At 46.0% G+C, this 25233-nt stretch overlaps 1 protein-coding gene across 1 annotated transcript; it reads right to left on the minus strand.

Moving 5' to 3' along the window:
• Positions 1-206: 206 nt before the first annotated feature.
• LOC117965888 (butyrophilin subfamily 1 member A1-like) lies at positions 207-24693 on the minus strand. The gene is made up of 9 exons (XM_059015818.1): positions 24622-24693; positions 24077-24424; positions 20984-21265; positions 17703-17810; positions 17573-17599; positions 16533-16571; positions 15036-15062; positions 14867-14893; positions 207-1630 (listed from the first exon to the last, which is right to left on the minus strand). The coding sequence occupies exons 2-9, from the start codon at positions 24321-24323 to the stop codon at positions 1083-1085; spliced, it is 1305 nt and encodes a 434-aa protein (XP_058871801.1). The 5' UTR covers positions 24324-24424; positions 24622-24693; the 3' UTR covers positions 207-1082.
• Positions 24694-25233: the final 540 nt, after the last annotated feature.

Here is a 25233-nt window from a genome sequence, read left to right on the forward strand (position 1 = left end):
GCTGGAAACCAACCTTATAGTTAACAGCTGAATGCCAAGGATGGGCAAAATAGTCTCGGAAACTCTTTAAATAGAAAACATTGGTCTCCATATTTATTTAAAATACAAATAGAAAATAGGTTGCCAGACATGTATTTTAAATAGAAATTAGTAAATACTATTTTGCAAATAGTATTTTTTTAAAACACTTGACATCATCTACCGGCTGTAGTATACACCCATTTTTTATTTATTGTTTTCATAATAATGAACTGAAAGTTTCAGTACTGCCTCAGTCCACAAGCCTGTCAGTATCTTTTACCAGAAACATTTTGAATTACATTAAATGGATTTCATATTAGAGTGAAGCTATGGTCGCATTGCTGAGTAAGGAATGACCATAAAACAAGGCACATGCTAATTCTGAGGACACACTCGTTTTAGGTGTTAACTCTATTATTTGCAGCAGCAGTGATGCAATTTTAAAGCTTAATACAAAAATGCAGTTTCTGCTCAATTTGTAATAAAGCAGTACTTGTTATATGATCCTGACAGTAATCGTAATATAATCAGAGCCTTCTGAGGACACAGACGCCGTTACCCACAGTGACTTACAATCGTAAACAAAAATACATTTCAAGAATCACAGTACAAGTATTCATACATATAAGAGCAAGATAAAATACAATGACTTCAGTTCTAAAAAGTACAAGTATATGACTAAATACGATTCAGAGAGAGAGGAGAGGGGGAGTAGAGATGGCAGGGGAGGAGAGAGGAGAGGAGGGGGAGAGGGAGAGGATAGAGGAAGAGTAGAGGGCAGTGTTGAGAGATGGAGGGGATTAACATATCATAGGGGAGGAAGAGGAGAGCAGAAGAGGAGAGAAAGAGGGATCTGGAGATGGATAGGTGGAGGGGAAAGAGGCAGACAGAAAGGGAGAGTAGGAAAGGGGGTGTAGAGAAATAAAGAGGAGGGGCTCAAGGTAAGAGGGTGGAAGAGAGAGGATTTCTTCTCATCAGCCCAGAAGAGTGCAGAGAGAGTGTCAGTGAAAGTGAAGAGGAGACTGTTTGAATAGTTTCCTGGTTCAGACAGCAATGTGTGTTTAATCTGCAGCGCTGACAGGGTCAGGGGACTCCAGCACAAGGTCTGTATTCTTGTAACCAGTACAGAAGAATGGATAGAGTTTCTCATTGGGATTGAACTCCATGTCAGTGAAAGTGTAGATGTGAGATCTGGTCTCCACATTGTAAAAGGAGAGCTGCCCTTCCTCGTAATCCAGATACACCCCCAGCTTCTGGGGCTTCAGGCTCCGGGGGAGGGGGGTCTCGGGGTCAGTGAGAGCAGTGAACTCACCTCCACTCCACCCCTCCACAGTCCAGTAACCCCGCTTGGGGGTCATGCTGATCCACCCCTTCCTCGGGGCAGACATTCTGCTGACTCCTAATATCCACGCTGTATTCTCCCCCACCTGCACCTGCCAGTAGCGTCTCCCCGAGGTGAAGCCCTCCCTGCCCAGCACACAGAGCCTGTGATCAAATCTCTCTGGATTGTCAGGGAGATCCTGCCGTGTCTCTCCCAGTCTCACTCGTTTCCCCTCTGCAGACAGGATGAGCCGGGGCTGTGCTGTATCATGGTCCAGAGTCACATCAACTGTGGAGCAGAGAGGAGACATTATTATTATTATTATTATTATTATTATTATTATTATTATTATTATTATTATTATTATTATTACCAGCAGTATTATTATTATAATTATAATATGAAGGTACCTCCTTCATTATTATTATTTATTTCTTAGCAGACGCCCTTATCCAGGGCGACTTACAGTCGTAAACAAATACATTTCAAGAATCACAGTACAAGTAATAATACAATTAAGAGCAAGATAAATACAATGACTTTAGTTCAAGAAAGTACAAGTGTGACAAAATACGATTCAATAATAGAGCAGATAACAGTGTCAGTGATAGTTACATCAGGATATAATTAAATACAAAATACTACAGATTAAATTACACTTGGCAGATTACAGTACTCTAAAGTACAGGATTAAATGCAGTAAAATAGGGGGAAGATAAGAGCAAGTAAAGTGCATTTAAGGAAGGGTGATAAGTGTCCCTGGGGAATAACAGGAGTTCTACAGGTGCTGTCTGAAGAGGTGAGTCTTGAGGAGGTGCCGGAATGTGGTCAGGGACTGGGCAGTCCTGACATCTATAGGAAGGTCATTCCACCACTGCGGGGCGAGGGTGGAGAAGGAGCGGGCTCTGGAGGCAGGGGAGCGTAGCAGAGGTAGAGCCAGTCTTCTAGTGCAGGCGGAGCGGAGAGGTCGAGTGGGGGTGTAGGGAGAGATGAGGGTCTGGAGGTAGCTGGGTGCAGTCTGGTCAAGGCATCTGTAGGCGAGTACAAGAGTCTTGAACTGGATGCGAGCGGTGATCGGGAGCCAGTGGAGTAGGCAGAGCAGTGGAGTTGCGTGGGAGAAGCGAAGCAGAGAGAACACCAGGCGAGCAGCGGAGTTCTGGATGAGCTGGAGCGGACGGGTGGCGGACGCAGGGAGGCCAGCCAGGAGGGAGTTGCAGTAGTCTAGGTGGGAGAGTACCAGGGCCTGGACCAGGAGCTGGGTAGCATAGTTGGTGAGGAAGGGTCGGATTCTTCGGATGTTGCTCAGGAAGAATCGGCAAGTGCGTGCCAGAGTGGAGATGTGCTGGGAATAAGAGTGGCAGGGGTCCAGGGTGACTCTGAGATTTTTAACGGAGGAGGAGGGAGAGAGTGTGGTAGATTCCAGAGGAACAGAGATAGAGAGATCAGAGGAGGGGGAGGAGGAGGAGGGAAAGAAAAGGAGGTCAGATTTAAAGAGGTTGAGTTTGAGGTGATGCGAGTGCATCCAGGAGGAGATAGCAGACAGACAGGTAGAGATACGGGAGGGGATGTGGAGTCAGAGGTGGGGAAGGAGAGGAAAATCTGAGCATCATCAGCATAGAAATGGTATGAGAAACCATAGGATGCGCTGAGGGGGCCGAGGGAGTGGGTGTAGAGAGAGAAGACTGACCCTTGGGGACTCCTGTTGAGAGAGGGTGAGGTGTGGAGGTTGCTCCACGCCAGGTTACCTGGTAAGTGCGGTTGGAGAGGTAGGTGGAGAACCAGGCCAGAGCAGTGCCAGAGATTCCCAGGTCAGCGAGAGAGGATAGTAGAATAGAGTGATCGACAGTGTCAAAGGCACATCATACCTTCACTGTTAAGGTGAGCTCCTAATTAAAATATAATTTATATTGTTTTCTAATTAAACAAAATGCTGAAAACCTGACATCAGTAAATTAGAATATATACTGAACTAAACCAGAGGAAAAAAAACTACTAATGCAAATATTAAATACATAATAAGCAAAGAAGAAATGACAAAACCAACTGAGGATTACAAGAGAACCAAAGAACCAGGAATACGAGATAAAAGAGGAACGAAAGAAAGAAAGAAAGAAAGAAAGGCAGAAGGTAGGCCTCTTACGTCAATTAAAATGAATCTTGTAATAATATTTACTAGATATAAATATTAACTAAACCCCAAGATCACCACGTACAGTAAAGTCTCTTAAATCGACAGGCTGAACTCAAGCTGCAGTTTGGAATCGCAGTTGGAATTGTAGCAGTTCTTCGAATTTCGAACTGTAGCAGTGTTCTGTTGTCATGGAAACCGCAGTGAACGCAATGAGCCGCGAGATACGCGATCCTGAAGAGGGGAGAAGAACAACACAAACTGAAAGTGTGAGAGAAAACCCTGACGGAGGCTCTTCCGTGACCGGCGAGTGAACAAGATCTGGAGCCCAAACATCTTAGCCTTTTCAGACTAGCACACCCGAGCCGAGCCGAGCCGAGCCGGACCCAAGCCACAATTAAACAAGGACAGACACACACACGGCTCAAAATAAACAAAAACGCAGTCCAAGGTGAAACTGACGTTTACCTGTGTGCAGCCTACACCCCTCCCTCTGAATCCCCAAACTACAATGAGGAATATTTTCATAACCTCTACACAGAGATCAGCCATTTCCAGACCCAGGGAAATGTGCTGCTCTGTGGGGATTTCATGGGAGACAGTTAGTGCATCTCTTTCAAGCCTGGGGTCTGTACATCATTAATGGCAGGATCAGAGGGGACTCTTTAGATAGATTCACATACTGCTCAGCTCTTGGGACTAGCGTAGTTCATTACGCCATCACTGACCTGGACCCCTCCTTTATTAATGCATTCACTGTCAGGCCACAGACACCTCTGTCAGACCACAGTCAAATTACTGTGTTCCTACAAAGAACAGGACAGCCCAGTAACACACTAATACAGCCATGCAAGCTGTACCATCTGAACCATACTTATAAATGGGCTCCAAACAGCACAGAGGAATTCGATATAGCAACTGGCTCTCCTGAAATCACTAACCTTACTGACACCTTCCAAATCACACAGTGCCAGCCTAATGTGAGAGGAGTAAATCTGGCAGTTAAACACATGAATGAAATATTAGAACAAACAGCAAGCAAGGCAAATCTCAAAAAAATGAACAAGTAAAAAACAATCAGAAGCACAAACCCAAAGAAAAATGGTTTGATGATGAATGTGAAACAATAAGGAAAAAACTGAGACAAGAATCAAATAAAAAAACATCATCAGCCACACAACCCAGATTTAAAAACAAAGCATTAATATCGTACAAAAAATGAGAAAAAGCGGCTTGTGTAGAAGACTTACAGTGCCTTGCATAAGTATTCACCCCCCTGGGACTTTTCCACATTTTCTAGTGTTACAACCTGGAATTAACATGGATCTAATTGGGATTTTACCATTTCATTTACACAACATACTTAACACTTTGAAGGTGCAAAATATTTTTTTATTGTGACACAAAAGTTAATTAAACAAAAAAAAGACATTTGTTGGTTGCATAAGTATTCACCCCCATGAGTCAATACTTGGTAGAAGCACCTTTGGCAGCAATTACAGATGTGAGTCTTTTTGGGTAAGTCTCTACCAGCTTTTCACATCTGGATCCTGCAATTTTTGCCCATTCTTCTTGGCAAAATTGCCCAACCTCTATCAAGATGGATGGGGACTGTTGGTGAACAGCAATTTTCAAGTCTTGCCACAGATTCTCAATCAGATTGAGGTCTGGGCTTTGACTGGGCCATTCTAAGACATTCAGGTTCTTGTTTTTAAACCACTCCAGTGTAGCTTTGGCTGTGTGTTTAGGGTCATTGTCCTGCTGGAAGATGAACCTTCGCCCCAGTCCCAGGTCTCTTGCAAACTGAAACAGGTTTTCCTCTAGAAATTCCCTGTATTTGGCTCCATCCATCTTGCCCTCAATCCTGACCAGTTTCCCAGTCCCTACCGATGAAAAGCATCCCCATAACATGATGCTGCCACCACCATGCATCACCGTGAGGATGGTGTTCTCAGGGTGATGAGCAGTGTTGGCTTTGCGCCACACATAGCGTTTGGCGCTAAGGCCAAAAAGTTCAATTTTGGCCTCATCAGACCAGAGAACCTTTTTCCACATGTTTGCTGTGTCTCCCTGTCACAAAGACGGCCGGAGTGGGTGGCGTCAGACCAGAAGCAGGGAGTAAACAGACAGAGACTTGGGGTTTTGGTGGAGCTGAGCGAATGGTTTCGCTCAGCATTTAATAAAACAGCACAGAAAATAAAAGGTTTGAACAATGGAATACAAAACAGGACACGGCACTTGCGCCAAAATAAACAGACATACAAAACTACTAAACACTAAACAGACGGTGCAGGACAGACAGACGAACAAACACGGTGAGTGAAAACACGTTAACTATTACTCTTCTTATTATTCTTTTTCCTAACATTTACCTCCGTCTCCAATCCCGTTCTCCACTCACCGAACACCTAACCCTGACTGACTAAAAATGTGCCTATTTATACTGTTGTGCTGGGATTCAATTACTAATTAATTATTCACTTGAATCCCAGCACGTGAATTAATTTTGTGCAACCCCGTGCTCACATATTACATTTAACCAGCACGTGAAGTGATTTGTGCTCTCCTCGTGCCTAAATATAAATCTACACTTTAAATACACGTGAAACACAGACCCGTTTATATCCCGTGTACCAATCTATACACCAACATTTACACACGCACGCATATATACAACACAGAACACACAAATGCACACAGGGGCGGGGCACATTGCCACATATACCCCCCCTTGTGCGCAGCACACATGGCCTCAACGGCCACCTCCCCCCTTAAAAACCCAGCAGTCCAGGACAAAGTCTCGGGCTGGGAAGGGAGGCTTCAGTGGGCCCATGGCTGGAAATGCTGTCAGCTCCCCTGCCGGTAGTGGCACGGCTGACAGCATGCTGGTCCCGTCCTGCAGCGAAAAAGCTGCGGGGGCAGGTGGTCCCCCGACCTCCCCCTTCTTCGTAGCCGGCAGCTCCCTCCTGTGGGGCTCCGGCCACAAGAACTCCTGCAGCGAAACTGCTGCTGGGGAAAGTGGTCTCCAGACCTCGTCCCCCTTCTTCGTGGCCGGCAGCTCCCCTTTCTGGGGCTCCGGCCACCGTACTCCCTGCGGAGGTACGGGCAGCAGAGGCAGCTCCTGCTCCTCTGCTCCGGGCGGTGGCGGAGGCAGAGGCAGCTCCAGCTCCTCTGCTCCTGGCGGTGGTGGAGGCAGAGGCAGCTCCTGCTCCTCTGCTCCGGGCGGTGGCGGAAGCAGAGGCAGCTCCAGCTCCTCTGCTCCTGGCGGTGGTGGAGGCAGAGGCAGCTCCAGCTCCTCTGCTCCTGGCGGTGGTGGAGGCAGAGGCAGCTCCTCTGCTCCTGGTGGTGGTGGAGGCAGAGGCAGCTCCAGCTCCTCTGCTCCTGGTGGTGGTGGAGGCAGAGGCAGCTCCAGCTCCTCTGCTCCTGGCGGTGCTGGCTCCCTCTGCTGTGGCGGCTGGGCATGTGCGCGCCGTGCTGCCTTCAGCAGCATAGCTAGAGGCTGCTGGGGGACACCAGCATCCTGCCCTTCTCCCCCCCAAAAATTTTCAGGGGGTTGAGCCTGTAACCCCTCCCCTTCCGGCTCTTGGGGCTGAACCAGCAGGCATTTTCCCTCTGCTGGTGGCTTGGGTCCCAGGGCTGTGGAAGCCCCGACTTGCCTCCCTTTGGGCTGTGGACGCACCGACTCCTCCCTTTTGGGCTGTGGACGCACCGACTCCTCCCTTTTGGGCTGTGGACGCACCGACTCCTCCCTTTTGGGCTGTGGACGCACCGACTCCCCCCTCTTGGGCTGTGGACGTTCGGGCTCCCCCCACTCAGGCGTAGGACGTTCGGGCTCCTCCCACTCAGGCGTAGGACGTTCGGGCTCCTCCCACTCAGGCGTAGGACGTTCGGGCTCCTCCCACTCAGGCGTAGGATGTTCGGGCTCCTTCCACTCAGGCTGTGGACGCTCAGGCTCCTTCCACTCAGGCTGTGGACGCTCAGGCTCCTCCCGCTCAGGTACTGGAGAGGGCAGCGACTGCTCCTCTCCCTCTTGCTCACTGGAAGGCATCCCTCCCATGTCTGCAGCTAGGTAACCCAGCACCACAATGGTGAGGTCACGAACGGATGCCGGGTTGTGCTGTTGCTCCCAGTCCTCCCATCGTTTCCCATCTCGCATCTGCAGTGCGTGAATAACCATGGGGAGGTCACTGGCGAAGTTCCCCTCGGGGTGCACCAGCCAGTCCCATATTTCCCGGGACGGTGGGGAACCCGGTGGCAGTGGGGGTAGAGGGGTGGCTACTGCCCCGTTGTGGCTGTCCTCCTCCCAGCCCGGCATGCAGGATGAGGGCTGCAGCTGTTGTTGTTGCTGCTGCTGCTTCTGCTGCTTCCTGCAGCTCTTTCTTCCCATCCTCGCTTTACTATTTTTTTTTTTTTTTTCACAAAACCCCCTCTCCTGGTCTGACACTTGGAGGCGCTATTATCCCACTCTGACACCACGTGTCACAAAGACGGCCGGAGTGGGTGGCGTCAGACCAGAAGCAGGGAGTAAACAGACAGAGACTTGGGGTTTTGGTGGAGCTGAGCGAATGGTTTCGCTCAGCATTTAATAAAACAGCACAGAAAATAAAAGGTTTGAACAATGGAATACAAAACAGGACACGGCACTTGCGCCAAAATAAACAGACATACAAAACTACTAAACACTAAACAGACGGTGCAGGACAGACAGACGAACAAACACGGTGAGTGAAAACACGTTAACTATTACTCTTCTTATTATTCTTTTTCCTAACATTTACCTCCGTCTCCAATCCCGTTCTCCACTCACCGAACACCTAACCCTGACTGACTAAAAATGTGCCTATTTATACTGTTGTGCTGGGATTCAATTACTAATTAATTATTCACTTGAATCCCAGCACGTGAATTAATTTTGTGCAACCCCGTGCTCACATATTACATTTAACCAGCACGTGAAGTGATTTGTGCTCTCCTCGTGCCTAAATATAAATCTACACTTTAAATACACGTGAAACACAGACCCGTTTATATCCCGTGTACCAATCTATACACCAACATTTACACACGCACGCATATATACAACACAGAACACACAAATGCACACAGGGGCGGGGCACATTGCCACACTCCCACATGCCTTTTGGCAAAAATAGGATTTGATGTGTTTTTTTTCAGCAATGGCTTTCTTCTCGCCACTCTTCTATAAAGCCCAGCTTTGTGGAGAGTCCGGGTTATAGTTGTCCCATGGACGGTTTCTCCCATCTCAGCTGTGGATCTCTCCAGCTCCTTCAGACTTACCATTGGCCTCTTGGTTGCTTCTCTGACTAATGCCCTCCTTTCCTGGTCACTGAGTTTTGGTGGACAGCCTTCTCTAGGCAGAGTCGCGGTTGTGCCATATTCTTTCAATTTTTTAATAATGGATTTAACGGTGCTCCGGGGGATGTTCAAAGTTTGGGATATTTTTTTATAACCCAACCCTGATTGGTGCTTCTCCAGAACTTTATCCCGGACTTGTTTTGATAGCTCCTTGGTCTTCATGATGCTGTTTGTTTAGATATGCTCTCTAACAAACTCTGGGGCCTTCCAGAAACAGGTGTATTTAATCTGAGATCATGAGACACTTTAATTGCACACAGGTGGACTCCATTCAACTAATTATGTGACTTCTGAAGGCAATTGGTTGCACCAGAGCTTATTTAGGGGTGTCACAACAAAGGGGGTGAATACTTATGCAACAAGATTTTTCAGTTTTTTATTTGAAAATCTTTACAAAGAAACCCTACAAGAGAATTTTACAACAGAGCAAAATTTAATTCGGGAAAAACTTAAATCATTAGAACTATCTATTAAAGACAACCAGAATCCACTTGACTTCCCAATATCCCCGCAGGAGATGGCAGAGAAGCTCCAGGGACTCAAACCCAGGAAAGCCTGTGACCCGACAGCATCAGTACCGAGATGCTCAAACACAGCAGCCCTGAGCTGCAGGAGGCCCTGCTTAAATTATTCAACCTGGTACTACAGGAAGGCTGCTTCCCTGACATCTGGAACCAAGGGCTTATATCCCCAATTTACAAAAGTGGAGACAAATTCAACCCCAACAACTACCGAGGCATCTGTGTGAGCAGCAACCTGGGGAAGGTATTCTGCAGTATCATCAATACCCGAATACTGGACTTCCTTACTGAACACAGTGTCCTGAGTAAGAGTCAGATTGGATTTCTACCAAATTACCAATGGCCATATTTACACCCTCCACACCCAAATCAACAAACATGTACAACAAAAAAGTAAAGGAAACATTTTCTCTTGTTTTATAGAATTTAAAAAAGCATTTGATTCCATTTGGCATGAAGGTTTAAATGATAAAATTCTACAACGTGGTGTAGGGGGTAAAACTTACGACATAATAAAGTCAATGTACTCAGAAAACAAGTGCGGAATAAAAATTGGCAACAAAAGAACAGAATTCTTCACACAGGGTCGTGGAGTGAGACAGGGCTGCAGTCTGAGCCCAACACTGTTCAATATTTACATCAGTGAATTAGCAATGGTGTTGGAGCAGTATGCAGTCCCTGGCCTCTCTCTACATGACAAAGAAATTAAATTCCTGCTCTATACAGATGACTTGGTCCTGCTGTCGCCCACAGAGCAGGGGCTAGAGCAGTACTGTCACACCTGGGCCCTGACAGGCAACATGAACAAAACCAGAATTATGATCTTAAAAAGGCCAGATCTCAAGGTCCCACTTCACTCTACACAACACACCCTAGAACAAACCACACAATATACATACCTAGGCCTGACCATGCATGAATTAGGCTGCTACCCACTGCTCACCAGCATGCAAAAAAGAGCACTACAATTCAGGATGCATCTAAACAGAAGTGAGCCAGACTCCCTCCAGTATAAGGCTCTTCTAACCAAAGAGCTCAGTCCAGAAAAGAGTCTCCTCAGCGAGCTGGTCCTGAAGCTCACTACACTAACCCACACTAACACTAACCAGCTTCAGGACAGCTCTGCTAAAGCACTGCCAATCAGAGTCAACCAAACTGTAACACAAATCAAAAACTCCTATCTGGAACATTGGGACAAAGAAACAAAAATCCCAAATAAACTGGATTGCTATCGAGCCCTAAAAAGAGACTTTACTCTGGAGGGGATCTCTTCACTGTCAGAGATACAAAGCAGAGGCAGATCCTGACCAAGTACAGGCTCAGTGACCACAGCCTGGCCATTGAAAAAAGCCGACACAGGCAGACCTGGCTACCCAGAGAGAACAGGCTCTGTGGTTTCTGTGAGACAGGAGAGGCCGAGACAGTGATGCACTTTCTCCTACACTGAGAAATTCTCCCAAACAAGGGACAAATTCCTTAAAAAAAAAAAAATATTTCCCTCCCACACTTCCCACAATTGACTGACCCAGAAAAACTGTCAGTCCTCCTGGGAGCGGGACACACAGCCCCACTGGCTGCCCAGTATGTAGCTGCCTGTCACAGCCTGAGGGACACACAGTGAGCACTCTGCACAGGGGCGAGACATGAGACAGGAGAGAGGAGAAAGGAGAGAGGAGAGAGGGGAGAGGGAGGGAGAGGAGAGAAGAGAGAGGGTGGCTGAGGAGAGGGGAGAGGGAGAGGATAGAGGGATGGACAGGAGGGGGGAGAGGGAGGAAGAAGAGAGGGATGAGGGAGGGAGAGGAGGGGCATTTGCACATAAACATAATTAGGGCTTCAGATTTATTTTCTCATCTCCTTAAGAATTTAAGCAATTCGTGCTTCTGAATCACAACTGTACAATTGATTGAATTTATGTTTTTTCTTCTAGTAAATGGGCTTTTAAATCGTAAGTCTTACTTTTTCATTGCAAAGCAGAAGCGACTCCTCTTTATTAATGTCAATACAGTCACGCACAGCGATTGTAATAAAGTGAGTCCAGCATAAAATACTGTATTGTTCATTCTAGCTTTAATAAAGAGGAGTCTCTTATTAACATGTCGCAATCTCGTTTGCATGTCCTGCTTGTAATGAAAATGAAGGCTTGGCTGATTGAAAAGCCCATTTAGTTGTTTCACAGAATGAATCAAGTTTACTATGAACACGTTTCTCAGTTGTGATTGAGAGACACAAACTGCTTCACAGGGATCAGATGAATTCTTAAAGCAGAGTAGAAAAGTCGGGTAAAACACTGACAATCAGAAGCCCAGCCTCGAGTATACACTGGGATATGCATCCCCACTGAGGAGAAGAGGAGAGGAGAGGAGAGAAGGATAGAGGGAGGGGTACACTCATGAGAGGAGAGGTGCAGACAGGCTCCAGATTGGGACACTCTTAATAATGTGTATAAAGAATGTCTGTACCAAGTTTCATCACAATCAGATCAGCAGTTCTGTAGATGCATGTCAAAGTGTAACATATGGAGCCCTGCAGTGTCTACATGTGATCTTCACTTCACAGTGAGTTCACAATCTGGGGCATTATAACTAAACACAGGGTTCATACACTTTTTCCAACATCAAAATTCCATTCTTTTCACAGACTTCCATTTGCTTGTCCTAGGCTTGTGTTTTAGTTTCTACTAGTTTTTCAATAGTTATCCACATAGGCGGGCAGCTGCAGAACATTATATCTTTTTGATTCAGAGCAGAAGTTGCTCCTGGTTTTCTAAAAGTATTTGTTAGAATCTGGAGGTGCATATCCAGGAAGAGACAATGCAGGTATGCAAAAGAGAAGTAAGATACAATCTAAGAAATGCCCAATATTTGAGAACTACGTTGCATTATTTACAAAAATAATACAAAAAGTTGTATACTGCAAGTATACTTGTGACAAAGTAGGATAGTATAATGGTACCAATAATATACTAAAACCAGACAATTTTGGCACAAGTGCACTTGCAGTATAGTACTTTTCTGTAAGGGATGATATTGGATTCTGAGCCAAACTTCTTTACACCCTCTGTTAAATGTTGAACACTCTGGAAGGTGAAAAATAACAGAAATGAAATAACAAATGTGCAAGTGTGGTATATTAAACATACAAGTCAAACACTGAATACAGCACACCCTCGCTAGAACAACCCTGTTCGGATCCAGAGCCTTTTGTTCGCTATAGTAAAAGGACAACCCAAAACAAACAATGGAAGTTAAGAAAGTCACCTTGGATAAAGGCATTAGCTAAATTATTAATAATATTATTACTGTTTTTATTCTTTGATTTTCTTTATTATTACAGTATGTGTCACTACTACCACTAATAATAATAATAATAATAATAATAATAATAATAATAATAATAGCAATGAGATTGTTAATAAAAGTACAATTACAAGTACAGTCCTATTTGTGGCTGCATCCAGTATTCTGGCTGCTGTATCCTATTCATTGAACACAGTACAACCAAAAAAAAAAAAAAAAAAAAAAAGCGCATCAAAGTTTTAGATTTGTTTCAATTGCAAATGTTAATTTAAATCTTGGTTCCTTATTCAAAACAACAGCCAACATCAGCAGCAGTTTGCAATTAGCATTTTATTTTAAATCACTATTTAATCGTATAATGAAGGCCAGATACAGCGAGGATGTAAACAGTATATCTACACTCGGCTGACGGTTTGGACCCGAGACTGTTGCTGCACTCGGTACTGTAAGTTACAAGCAAGCACCATACATTTAAAATAAAATTATTACATGTTATTAAATCACATTAAAATAAATGAAAAAACATGCTACGTTTATACACACCATAGCGGCTACAGAAATCGTTTTCTTTTTTTTTAATCTGAGTCAGTGATAATAACTATTGTATTCGATTTTTAATAAAGGTAACTACAAGATAACAAAATGTGAATGTTGGTGAGCAGAGTACAGTAGCTTGTAATTAGAGTGTGTAGCTTTAAAAAAACATAACCTTCAATATAAATGGATATATTTTGGCTGTCGTAGTGTCCATTTTACGGTTCGTTTCACTGGAGCAGTCAGAGTCAGAGCGCGCTGACTGGATAGGATTGCTTGAGTTGTCATGACGTTGTCAGGGGCAATCCTCGCGGGATTTGGTCGCAAGCAACATAGTTGCTACTAGTAAATTGCTTAGGCAGTTACCGCTAGAGCTGCTGACCCGCTTTCGAGATCAATTATTATTAATATAAAAACAATGATATCAGAATTATTTTCATTCTCCTGTGGTACTAGTCAAATTCCAGACTTTTTCAAGACTTTCACAACGGAGACGTGTTTTTTCAAGCATTTCAAGCCCTGGGAATCAGTTTGGCATCTTCCCGTCCTTTCTCCAGGCTTCCAGACTCGCGTATGAACCCGCGTATGAACCCTGTAAACACACACTCTGCTCTCCTTTCAGCACAGCCGGCACGACGGATTACAGCGCCCGGGGCGAACGAGAACATTTGCGACCCCTACCGGTTTTTTTCTACGTTACATGAGTTAAGATATGTGTGTGTGTATCGAACAGTATAGAGATATATAATATGTATTGTATGTTGATATTTTGCAAAAAAAAAAAAAAATAATTAAAAGAAGAAACTTGCAAATACTGTATTGGTAAAAAAAAGACAAAAAACCCTCCTACCAATAAAAACAGATAAATGACTACAGCGAAATAATTATCCATTGTTTTAACACACACAGAAACAAACCAATAATAATAATAATAAACAAATTATATATATTGACACGACACCTGAATAGGAATCCGATGCGGGCAGCTCATTTAGATTACTTACACCTCCGTCTATCTCTGTCCGGAAAACATTTTCAAAACAACACATACAACAGTAGAAAACTAAATAAGAGGGATCTCAGAAGTCTGTTCAGCATCTTGTCTCAATCGTCATCTCCTGCCGTGGAGCTGCACGCAATCAAACACACACACTGACACTGACACACACACACACACACTGACACACGCACACACACACACACACTGACACAGACACACACACACACACTGACACACACACACACACACACCCAGACACACACACTGACACACACTCACTCACACACACACACTGACACACACTCACTCACACACACACAGACACACACAGCACGGTGCAGCAGTGTGGAGTAGTGGTTAGGGCTCTGGACTCATGACCGGAGGGTCGTGGGTTCAATCCCAGGTGGTGGACACTGCTGTTGTACCCTTGAGCAAGGTACTTTACCTAGATTGCTCCAGTGAAAACCCAACTGTATAAATGGGGAATTGTATGTAAAAATAATGTTTCCTTTGGGAGGCACACGATGCTGGCGTTAGCTGAGCTGGGAGTGCACAGAGGTTTAAATGGGGCACAATGTAAATATAGATGCAAACACAGTGAGTGAGACGGGGCTCCTCGCTATTCTTTTACCCTCCACTGTGAAAGGAATCCATTGAAGAGACACATACCTGCTGAGCTGAGGATCCACTTCCATTCTAGAACACAGAAAAAAAGAGAGCATTATTTTACAATCACTCCTCCTGTACTTTCTACAGTTCAGAAGATGTGCAGCACACACTAACCAGCAGGGCTGTGCTGGGGTGAGTCAGGCTGTGGATTTACACACACTCTACATACCTGATTTAAGGACGCGCCTCACAGACTCTGAAAGAAGAGAGCTGGATTACGTTCTGAACAGTGAGGTGTAAACTCATCTATTGAATTACACTGAATAATAGACAAAGTGTATTAAACACAGTATATTAAGAGGCTAGACTAACTGTGACTGACATGATATATCCTTGAGCAGGTCCAGTAGAGAAACGGTCTGCAAGCACACAAGGAATAGTGCACTGGACTCGCCCTGTGGGGCAATAGAAAGCTAACACAGGCACACAGACAGATAGAAGGATAGATAGAAGGATAAAAAAATTTAAAAAGAAGAAACTTGCAAATACTGTATTGGTAAAAAAAAAAAAAAAGAGACAAAAAACCCTCTTACCAATAAAAAACAGATAAATGACTACAGCGAAATAATTATCTATCGTTTTAACACACACAGAAACAAACCAATAATAATAATAATAATAAACAAATTATATATATTGACACGACACCTGAATAGGAATCCGATGCGGGCAGCTCATTTAGATTACTTACACCTCCGTCCATCTCCGATAGAAAGCTAACACAGACACACAGACAGATAGAAGGATAGAAAGCTAACACAGACACACAGACAGATAGAAGGATAGAAAGCTAACACAGGCACACAGACAGATAGAAGGATAGAAAGCTAACACAGACACACTGACAGATAGAAGGATAGAAAGCTAACACAGACACACAGACAGATAGAAGGATAGAAAGCTAACACAGACACACAGACAGATAGAAGGATAGAAAGCTAACACAGGCACACAGACAGATAGAAGGATAGAAAGCTAACACAGGCACACAGACAGATAGAAGGATAGAAAGCTAACACAGGCACACAGACAGATAGAAGGATAGAAAGCTAACACAGGCACACAGACAGATAGAAGGATAGAAAGCTAACACAGGCACACAGACAGATAGAAGGATAGAAAGCTAACACAGACACACAGACAGATAGAAGGATAGAAAGCTAACACAGACACACAGACAGATAGAAGGATAGAAAGCTAACACAGACACACAGACAGATAGAAGGATAGAAAGCTAACACAGACACACAGACAGATAGAAGGATAGAAAGCTAACACAGAAACACAGACAGATAGAAGGATAGAAAGCTAACACAGACACTCAGACAGATAGAAGGATAGAAAGCTAACACAGACACACAGACAGATAGAAGGATAGAAAGCTAACACAGACACACTGACAGATAGAAGGATAGAAAGCTAACACAGACACACAGACAGATAGAAGGATAGAAAGCTAACACAGACACACAGACAGATAGAAGGATAGAAAGCTAACACAGACAGATAGAAGGATAGAAAGCTAACACAGACACACAGACAGATAGAAGGATAGAAAGCTAACACAGACACACAGACAGATAGAAGGATAGAAAGCTAACACAGACACACAGACAGAAGGATAGAAAGCTTTCTGGTAATTCTGAAAATAAAAAACGATTCTTACCAAGTTCCTTACGAAGGTTCTGATAAAGATACAGAGCAGCTAAAAAAATGAATCAGACAGAACAGTGTGTGGTTATTTCAGCTCCAGTGCAGATTAAAATGAATCAGACAGAACAGTGTGTGGTTATCTCAGCTCCAGTACAGATTAAAATGAATCAGACAGCAGTGTGTGGTTATCTCAGCTCCAGTGCAGATTAAAATGAATCAGACAGAACAGTGTGTGGTTATTTCAGCTCCAGTGCAGATTAAAATGAATCAGACAGAACAGTGTGTGGTTATCTCAGCTCCAGTACAGATTAAAATGAATCAGACAGCAGTGTGTGGTTATCTCAGCTCCAGTACAGATTCAATTGCAGTATGAAAAACACATGGAGGCTGTGAGGTCCAGTGGTTAAAGAAAAGGGCTTGTAACCAGGAGGTCCCTGGTTCAAATCCCACCTCAGCCACTGACTAATTGTGCGACCCTGAGCAAGTCACTTAACCTCCTTGTGCTCTGCCTTTCAGGTGAGATGTAGTTGTAAGTGACTCTGCAGCTGATGCTTAGTTCACACACCCTAGTCTCTGTAAGTCGCCTTGGATAAAGGCGTCTGCTAAATAAACAGATAATAACCAGTTAAATGAACAGGATGTCCATTTGAAAATGAATCCGATATCTGCGAAGTATATAAAACATACAAACTAAAATTGCTACAATTTTCAACATCCCTCCCTAAGGAAATATTTATATTCCTAAGCCTTTATGTCCAAAATAAATAAATAAATAAATAAATAAATTTAAATTTGAATAGATTAATTTATTTAACCAGGAGATTTAATTTATAATTTATTTAATCAGGTCTTGTTTACAAGAGCGTCCTGGAAACAATAAAATAACAATTGCAATGTATAAAAACAATTATATTTATTATTATTTATAATCATTTCTAATGAGCTGGATTTCCGGTCCAGGGATGTCTTTATTTATGGGTGTGGTAGTTTAAGATACTGCTGCAGAAACCTGGAATGGGTTTTCAGCATCTCTTCATTAAGTGCTTTACTTACCCATAGGCTCAAGCTTTCTCTCCATGGCTAGAAGAAAAACAGAACAGTCCATATTATTGTAAACCTGTTTGACATGTTTAAAATGCACAGAGCTATATGAAATGCCTCATGATAATGATAAAGTTCATACCATCCATTCTTCTCCATTGGATCACCAGCAGAGGAATGACTCCAATACTGAGAGCTAAAGTCAAGAAGAAAGCCACCATCCATCCAGAGACTCCTGGGAAAAAATCACCTGGAAAACAACACAGCAGCTCAACACACTGGAACACACACACCCCTCCCAACACTGAGACACACCCCTCATAGTGAGCATTCCACACACCCCTCCCAACACTGACCACACCCCCTCATAGTGAGCATTCCACACACCCCTCCCAACACTGAACCACACCCCTCATAGTGAGCATTCCACACACCCCTCCCAACACTGAGTCACACCCCCTCATAGTGAGCATTCCACACACCCCTCCCAACACTGAACCACACCCCTCATAGTGAGCATTCCACACACCCCTCCCAACACTGACCACACCCCTCATAGTGAGCATTCCACACACCCCTCCCAACACTGACCACACCCCTCATAGTGGGCATTCCACACACCCCTCCCAACACTGAACCACACCCCCTCATAGTGAGCATTCCACACACCCCTCCCAACACTGAACCACACCCCTCATAGTGAGCATTCCACACACCCCTCCCAACACTGAACCACACCCCTCATAGTGAGCATTCCACACACCCCTCCCAACACTGAGTCACACCCCCTCATAGTGAGCATTCCACACACCCCTCCCAACACTGAACCACACCCCTCATAGTGAGCATTCCACACACCCCTCCCAACACTGACCACACCCCTCATAGTGAGCATTCCACACACCCCTCCCAACACTGACCACACCCCTCATAGTGGGCATTCCACACACCCCTCCCAACACTGAACCACACCCCCTCATAGTGAGCATTCCACACACCCCTCCCAACACTGAACCACACCCCTCATAGTGAGCATTCCACACACCCCTCCCAACACTGAACCACACCCCTCATAGTGAGCATTCCACACACCCCTCCCAACACTGACCACACCCCTCATAGTGAGCATTCCACACACCCCTTCCAACACTGAGCCACACCCCTCATAGTGAGCATTCCACACACCCCTCCCAACACTGACCACACCCCTCATAGTGAGCATTCCACACACCCCTCCCAACACTGAGCCACACCCCTCATAGTGAGCATTCCACACACCCCTCCCAACACTGACCACACCCCTCATAGTGAGCATTCCACACACCCCTTCCAACACTGAGCCACACCCCTCATAGTGAGCATTCCACACACCCCTCCCAACACTGACCACACCCCTTATAGTGAGCATTCCACACACCCCTTCCAACACTGAGCCACACCCCTCATAGTGAGCATTCCACACACCCCTCCCAACACTGACCACACCCCTCATAGTGAGCATTCCACACACCCCTTCCAACACTAAGCCACACCCCTCATAGTGAGCATTCCACACACCCCTCCCAACACTGACCACACCCCTCATAGTGAGCATTCCACACACCCCTCCCAACACTGAGCCACCCCCTCATAGTGAGCATTCCACACACCCCTCCCAACACTGAACCACACCACTCATAGTGAGCATTCCACACACCCCTCCCAACACTGAGCCACACCCCTCATAGTGAGCATTCCACACACCCCTCCCAACACTGACCACACCCCCTCATAGTGAGCATTCCACACACCCCTCCCAACACTGAACTACATCCCCTCATAGTGAGCATTCCACACACCCCTCCCAACACTGACCACACCCCCTCATAGTGAGCATTCCACACACCTCTCCCAACACTGACCACACCCCTCATAGTGAGCATTCCACACACCCCTCCCAACACTGAACCACACCCCTCATAGTGAGCATTCCACACACCCCTCCCAACACTGAGACACACCCCTCATAGTGAGCATTCCACACACCCCTCCCAACACTGACCACACCCCTCATAGTGAGCATTCCACACACCCCTCCCAACACTGAACCACACCCCTCATAGTGAGCATTCCACACACCCCTCCCAACACTGACCACACACCCTCATAGTGAGCATTCCACACACCCCTCCCAACACTGAGCCACACCCCTCATAGTGAGCATTCCACACACCCCTCCCAACACTGACCACACCCCTCATAGTGAGCATTCCACACACCCCTCCCAACACTGAGCCACACCCCCTCATAGTGAGCATTCCACAAACCCCTCCCAACACTGAGCCACACCCCTCATAGTGAGCATTCCACACACCCCTCCCAACACTGAGCCACACCCCCTCATAGTGAGCATTCAACACACCCCTCCAAACACTGACCACACCCCTCATAGTGAGCATTCCATACACCCCTCCCAACACTGAGCCACACCCCTCCCAACACTGAACCACGCCCCTCATAGTGAGCATTCCACACACCCATCCCAACACTGAACCACACCCCTCATAGTGAGCATTCCACACACCCCTCCCAACACTGACCACACCCCTCATAGTGAGCATTCCACACACCCCTCCCAACACTGAGCCACACCCCCTCATAGTGAGCATTCCACACACCCCTCCCAACACTGACCACACCCCCTCATAGTGAGCATTCCACACACCCCTCTCAACACTGACCACACCCCCTCATAGTGAGTATTCCACACACCCCTCCCAACACTGAGCCACACCCCTCATAGTGGGCATTCCACACAACCCTCCCAACACTGAGCCACACCCCTCATAGTGGGCATTCCACACACCCCTCCCAACACTGAGCCACACCCCTCATAGTGAGCATTCCACACACCCCTCCCAACACTGAGCCACACCCCTCCCAACACTGAACCACGCCCCTCATAGTGAGCATTCCACACACCCCTCCCAACACTGACCACACCCCTCATAGTGAGCATTCCACACACCCCTCCCAACACCCCAGAGAGTCAAAATGGAGGACTGCCCATTAACCCCCACCCCCACCAACAAATGTGTTTGATTCAGATATTGACTGGTCCACTAGTTTATGTGTTTGATTCAGATATTGACTGGTCCACTAGTTTAGGTGTTTTATTCAGATATTGACTGGTCCACTAGTTCATGTGTTTGATTCAGATATTGACTGGTCCACTAGTTCATGTGTTTGATTCAGATATTGACTGGTCCACTAGTTCATGTGTTTGATTCAGATATTGACTGGTCCACTAGTTCATGTGTTTGATTCAGATATTGACTGGTCCACTAGTTCATGTGTTTGATTCAGATATTGATGCCCCATCATGATGATTGTAATCTATGGTCAGTGTCAGTCCGGCTCAATCCACAAACATGTGATACTCACTGGATATGTGGAGTTTGGATTCCCAGTCTGGTTTTGGTATTTTACTTCTAACCAGACAGGAGAACACGTTGGACTGCTGTTTGATTTTGATGTAGCTGCTGACACTGCGGAGCCCCTGACTGACTCTCAGCAGTGTTGTGTTGGACAGTGATGTCACATCGTTTCCATCCCTGTCTCTCCAGATCACTTCAGGTTCAGGGTCCCACCCCTCTGATCTGCACACCAGATGGGTCTGCTCTCCTTGTGTAGAGTCCATAGAGATTGAGGGCTGGGTCCCCAGAGCTGTCAGGGAATAGAGACAGTGAGACACACACAGATAGACACACCAGCCAGGTCTGCTCTCCTTGTGTGATATGTCTTTATTATAGACTGAACTACTGTGTCAGTGCTGACATATCCAGTCCTGTGAGGATCCCAGCTCCCCTGTATTATATTATGAGTTAATGTGTCAGTGCTGACATATCCAGTCCTGTGAGGATCCCAGCTCCCCTGTATTATATTATGCCCTGTGAAGGGGCTCTAGGGGAGGCGGTTGTATGTACTGTATGCACGTCACACTTCACAGATTGCTCTATATATCCAGAAACTGCTCAATCGACTGTTGTGAAACTTGGTATTAACATTTTTAAGTAAAGGTTATTTAGAATATCAGATTGTAGGGTATAGGGAGAGTGTGTTTCTGTTCAGCATTCTGTCTGCATGTGTGACAGAGACAGAAGGTATTTGAGCTGTAAATCTCCCTCCCAACCAGAAAGGGCGCTGTGTAAGGTTGGTGTAAGCTTCCTCCTAGATGGGCTGACTCGATGGTAGATTGAAACCAGTGTAACGGCACGTACACTGAACGACTCTACTGCGATCATAAACTCCATTGCGATCAGCTGTGAGGCAGACAGTGATTGGATAAACCATGGCGCCGGGCTGATCACGGGGAGGAGTTTTGGTACAAAGGGGACGCAGCTACGTGAGTATGGCCCCTCATGCTGAACCTGATTGCTAATCTGGAGCACTGTTTGTTTTGTTTTGTGTTTCTGTGTTACAGCCGAGTAAGAGCCAGGGAGCTGCAGCCAACCCGAGCACCACCCACACAGCACAACACAGCACAGCACAACACAGCACAGCACAGCACAACACAGCACAGCACAGCACAGCACAACACAACACAGCATAACACTGCACTGCAGAACACAACACAACACAGCACTGCACAACACAGCACAGCATAGCACAGCACAGCACAGCACAGCACAACACCTCACAGCACAGCACAGCACAGCACAACACTGCACTGCAGAACACAACACAACACAGCACAGCACAGCACAGCACAGCAGAACACAGCACAACACAACACAGCACAGCACAGCACAGCACAGCAGAACACAACACAACACAGCACAACACTGCACTGCAGAACACAACACAGCACAACACAGCACAGCACAGCACAACACTGCACTGCACAACACAGCACAGCACAGCACAGCACAACACAGCACAGCACAGCACAACACTGCACTGCAGAACACAACACAGCACAGCACAGCACAGCACAACACAGCACAGCACAACACAGCACAGCACAGCACAACACAGCACAGCACAGCACTGCACAACACAGCACAGCACAGCACTGCACTGCACAACACAGCACAGCACAACACAGCACAGCACAGCACTGCACAACACAGCACAGCACAACACAACACAGCACAGCAGAACACAACACAACACAGCACGGCACAGCAGAACACAGCACAGCACAACACAGCACAGCACAACACAGCACAGCACAGCACAGCACAGCACAACACAGCACAGCACTGCACAACACAGCACAGCACAGCCAGGCACTGCACAGCACAGCACAGCACAGCCAGGCACTGCACAACACAGCACAGCACAGCACAGCACAGCACAGCACAACACTGCACTGCACAGCACAGCACAGCACAGCACAGCACAGCACAGCACTGCACAACACAACACAGCACAGCACAGCACAACACAGCACAGCACAGCACAACACTGCACTGCAGAACACAACACAACACAGCACTGCACAACACAGCACAGCACAGCACAACACAGCACAGCACAGCACAGCACAACACTGCACTGCAGAACACAACACAGCACAGCACAGCACAGCACAGCACAGCAGAACACAGCACAACACAACACAGCACAGCACAGCAGAACACAACACAACACAGCACAGCAGAACACAGCACAGCACAACACAACACAGCACAGCACAGCACAGCAGAACACAACACAACACAGCACAACACAACACAACACAACACAGCACAGCACAACACAGCACAGCACTGCACAGCACAACACAGCACTGCACAACACAGCACAGCACTGCACAACACAGCACAGCACAACACTGCACTGCAGAACACAACACAACACAGCACAGCACAGCACAGCACAGCAGAACACAGCACAACACAGCAGAACACAACACAACACAGCACAGCACAGCACAGCACAGCACAGCAGAACACAGCACAGCACAACACAGCACAACACAACACAGCACTGCACAGCACAACACAACACCTCACAGCACAGCACTGCACAACACAGCACAACACCTCACAGCACAGCACTGCACAACACAACACCTCACAGCACAGCACAGCACAGCACAACTCCACCATCCCCCCGTTTGAAGAGCACAATGACGAGCATCACGGGGATTATAAATAACTGTTTGTTTGTTTTGTTGCAGACTGAAATCACGCCACATACCCCCCCCCCGATACCAATGATGATAGAAGGGTGGCTTTATTATTGACTTTTGAGAAATAAATACTGACATTTTTTCCATTGGAACTGTTTGGACATTTCACTTATTCACGCATCACTCCCATCCTGACAGCATGTCACACTGACATGTTTGTAATGTGGCAATTCATATTTTATACTGTTCTGTACATACTGTTGTATATGTCATGACCATCATTCAGAATACTGCTTGTCTACATTTTTTATTTTACAGTCATGGGTAGTTTTGTAATGGAGACAGGAGCTGGTAACACATTAGTAGTGGGTTCAACTTGTGTATCAAACATTACTGACCTGCGACTATCACTTTAGCCTGTCCTTCTTCATACTGACTTCCATCATCAGCAAAGCAGGTATAGACGCCTCTATCAGAGGGCCGGATGTATCTCAGTCTCAGTGAGATATCGCCTGTTTCCAGTGCAGAGGGAGAGAGAGCAGTGCGGCCCCTGTAGTCACTGTCCTGTCTGCTGAGCTGATCCCTTTGGTTCAGATATAAATGAACAGGCGTGTCAAATCTGTCCCTGTACCACCTCACTTCCATGTCCACAGCACTGACTCTGGGTGAAATGTGACAGGGCAGGATGACATCATCACCAGGCTCAGCAATGACAGGATGATCAGAGCCAACGACACGCCATCCACCTGAGAAAGAAAAGACAAGGTAAAGCAATAGCAAACAAATATGCTGTTTCTCAAAATAGCTCTCTTGTATTAGAAATAGTTGAGAGTTATTAGCTGTTCTGTGATCTCATACATTGATGCAGACAGTTATATACAGGGCCCTGGAAAGAAGAGGGTGCATCTCAATTGATCAGTTTCATTTCTACAGTCCCTCTCACCTCTCTGTGTAGAAACAGCTGGTAGCAAACTCAAGACAACGAGACAGGTCCTCCCAAGAAATCTCAGCTTCATTTCCCTGGAAAACAACGCAAGTGTTTGAGTGACAGTGACTGCTTTACGGTATCCTCAGTAAGGAAAGAGAAAGGGGGTTTGGTGCTACACTGTGATAGATGTTATGATGTTAATTCATTGCACTCCAGGATCTTCTTTATCTGTGGTCCGACGAAGACACCGGCTTTGACCTTTGCCTCAGACAGCTTAGGGAAGAAGTCTTGAAGGTAATTGAAGGCTGCCGACTCCTTATCTAGAGCTCTGACAAATTGTTTCATAAGGCCCAATTTGATGTGCAGTGGTGGCATCAGCACCTTCCGGGGGTCCACCAGTGGCTACTACTATTTATATTACTGGAAAGTTCTAGAAAGTTCTAGAAGTTACTCCAAGTTTACTCAGCACTGAATCTATCTGGAATGTTCTGGAAAATAGGTAAATTTCAAAATATCACTGTCCTGGTCACAAAAGCAAAGTTTGTGGGGAATAATAGCCATTTTCTATACTTTTGAGACATAAGCAATTAGGAAATAACACTTACTACCCAGGAACCAAAAAAATAA

The sequence above is a fragment of the Acipenser ruthenus genome, chromosome 51 (assembly GCF_902713425.1).
Source record: "Acipenser ruthenus chromosome 51, fAciRut3.2 maternal haplotype, whole genome shotgun sequence".
In the NCBI taxonomy this organism is placed as follows: domain Eukaryota; kingdom Metazoa; phylum Chordata; class Actinopteri; order Acipenseriformes; family Acipenseridae; genus Acipenser; species Acipenser ruthenus.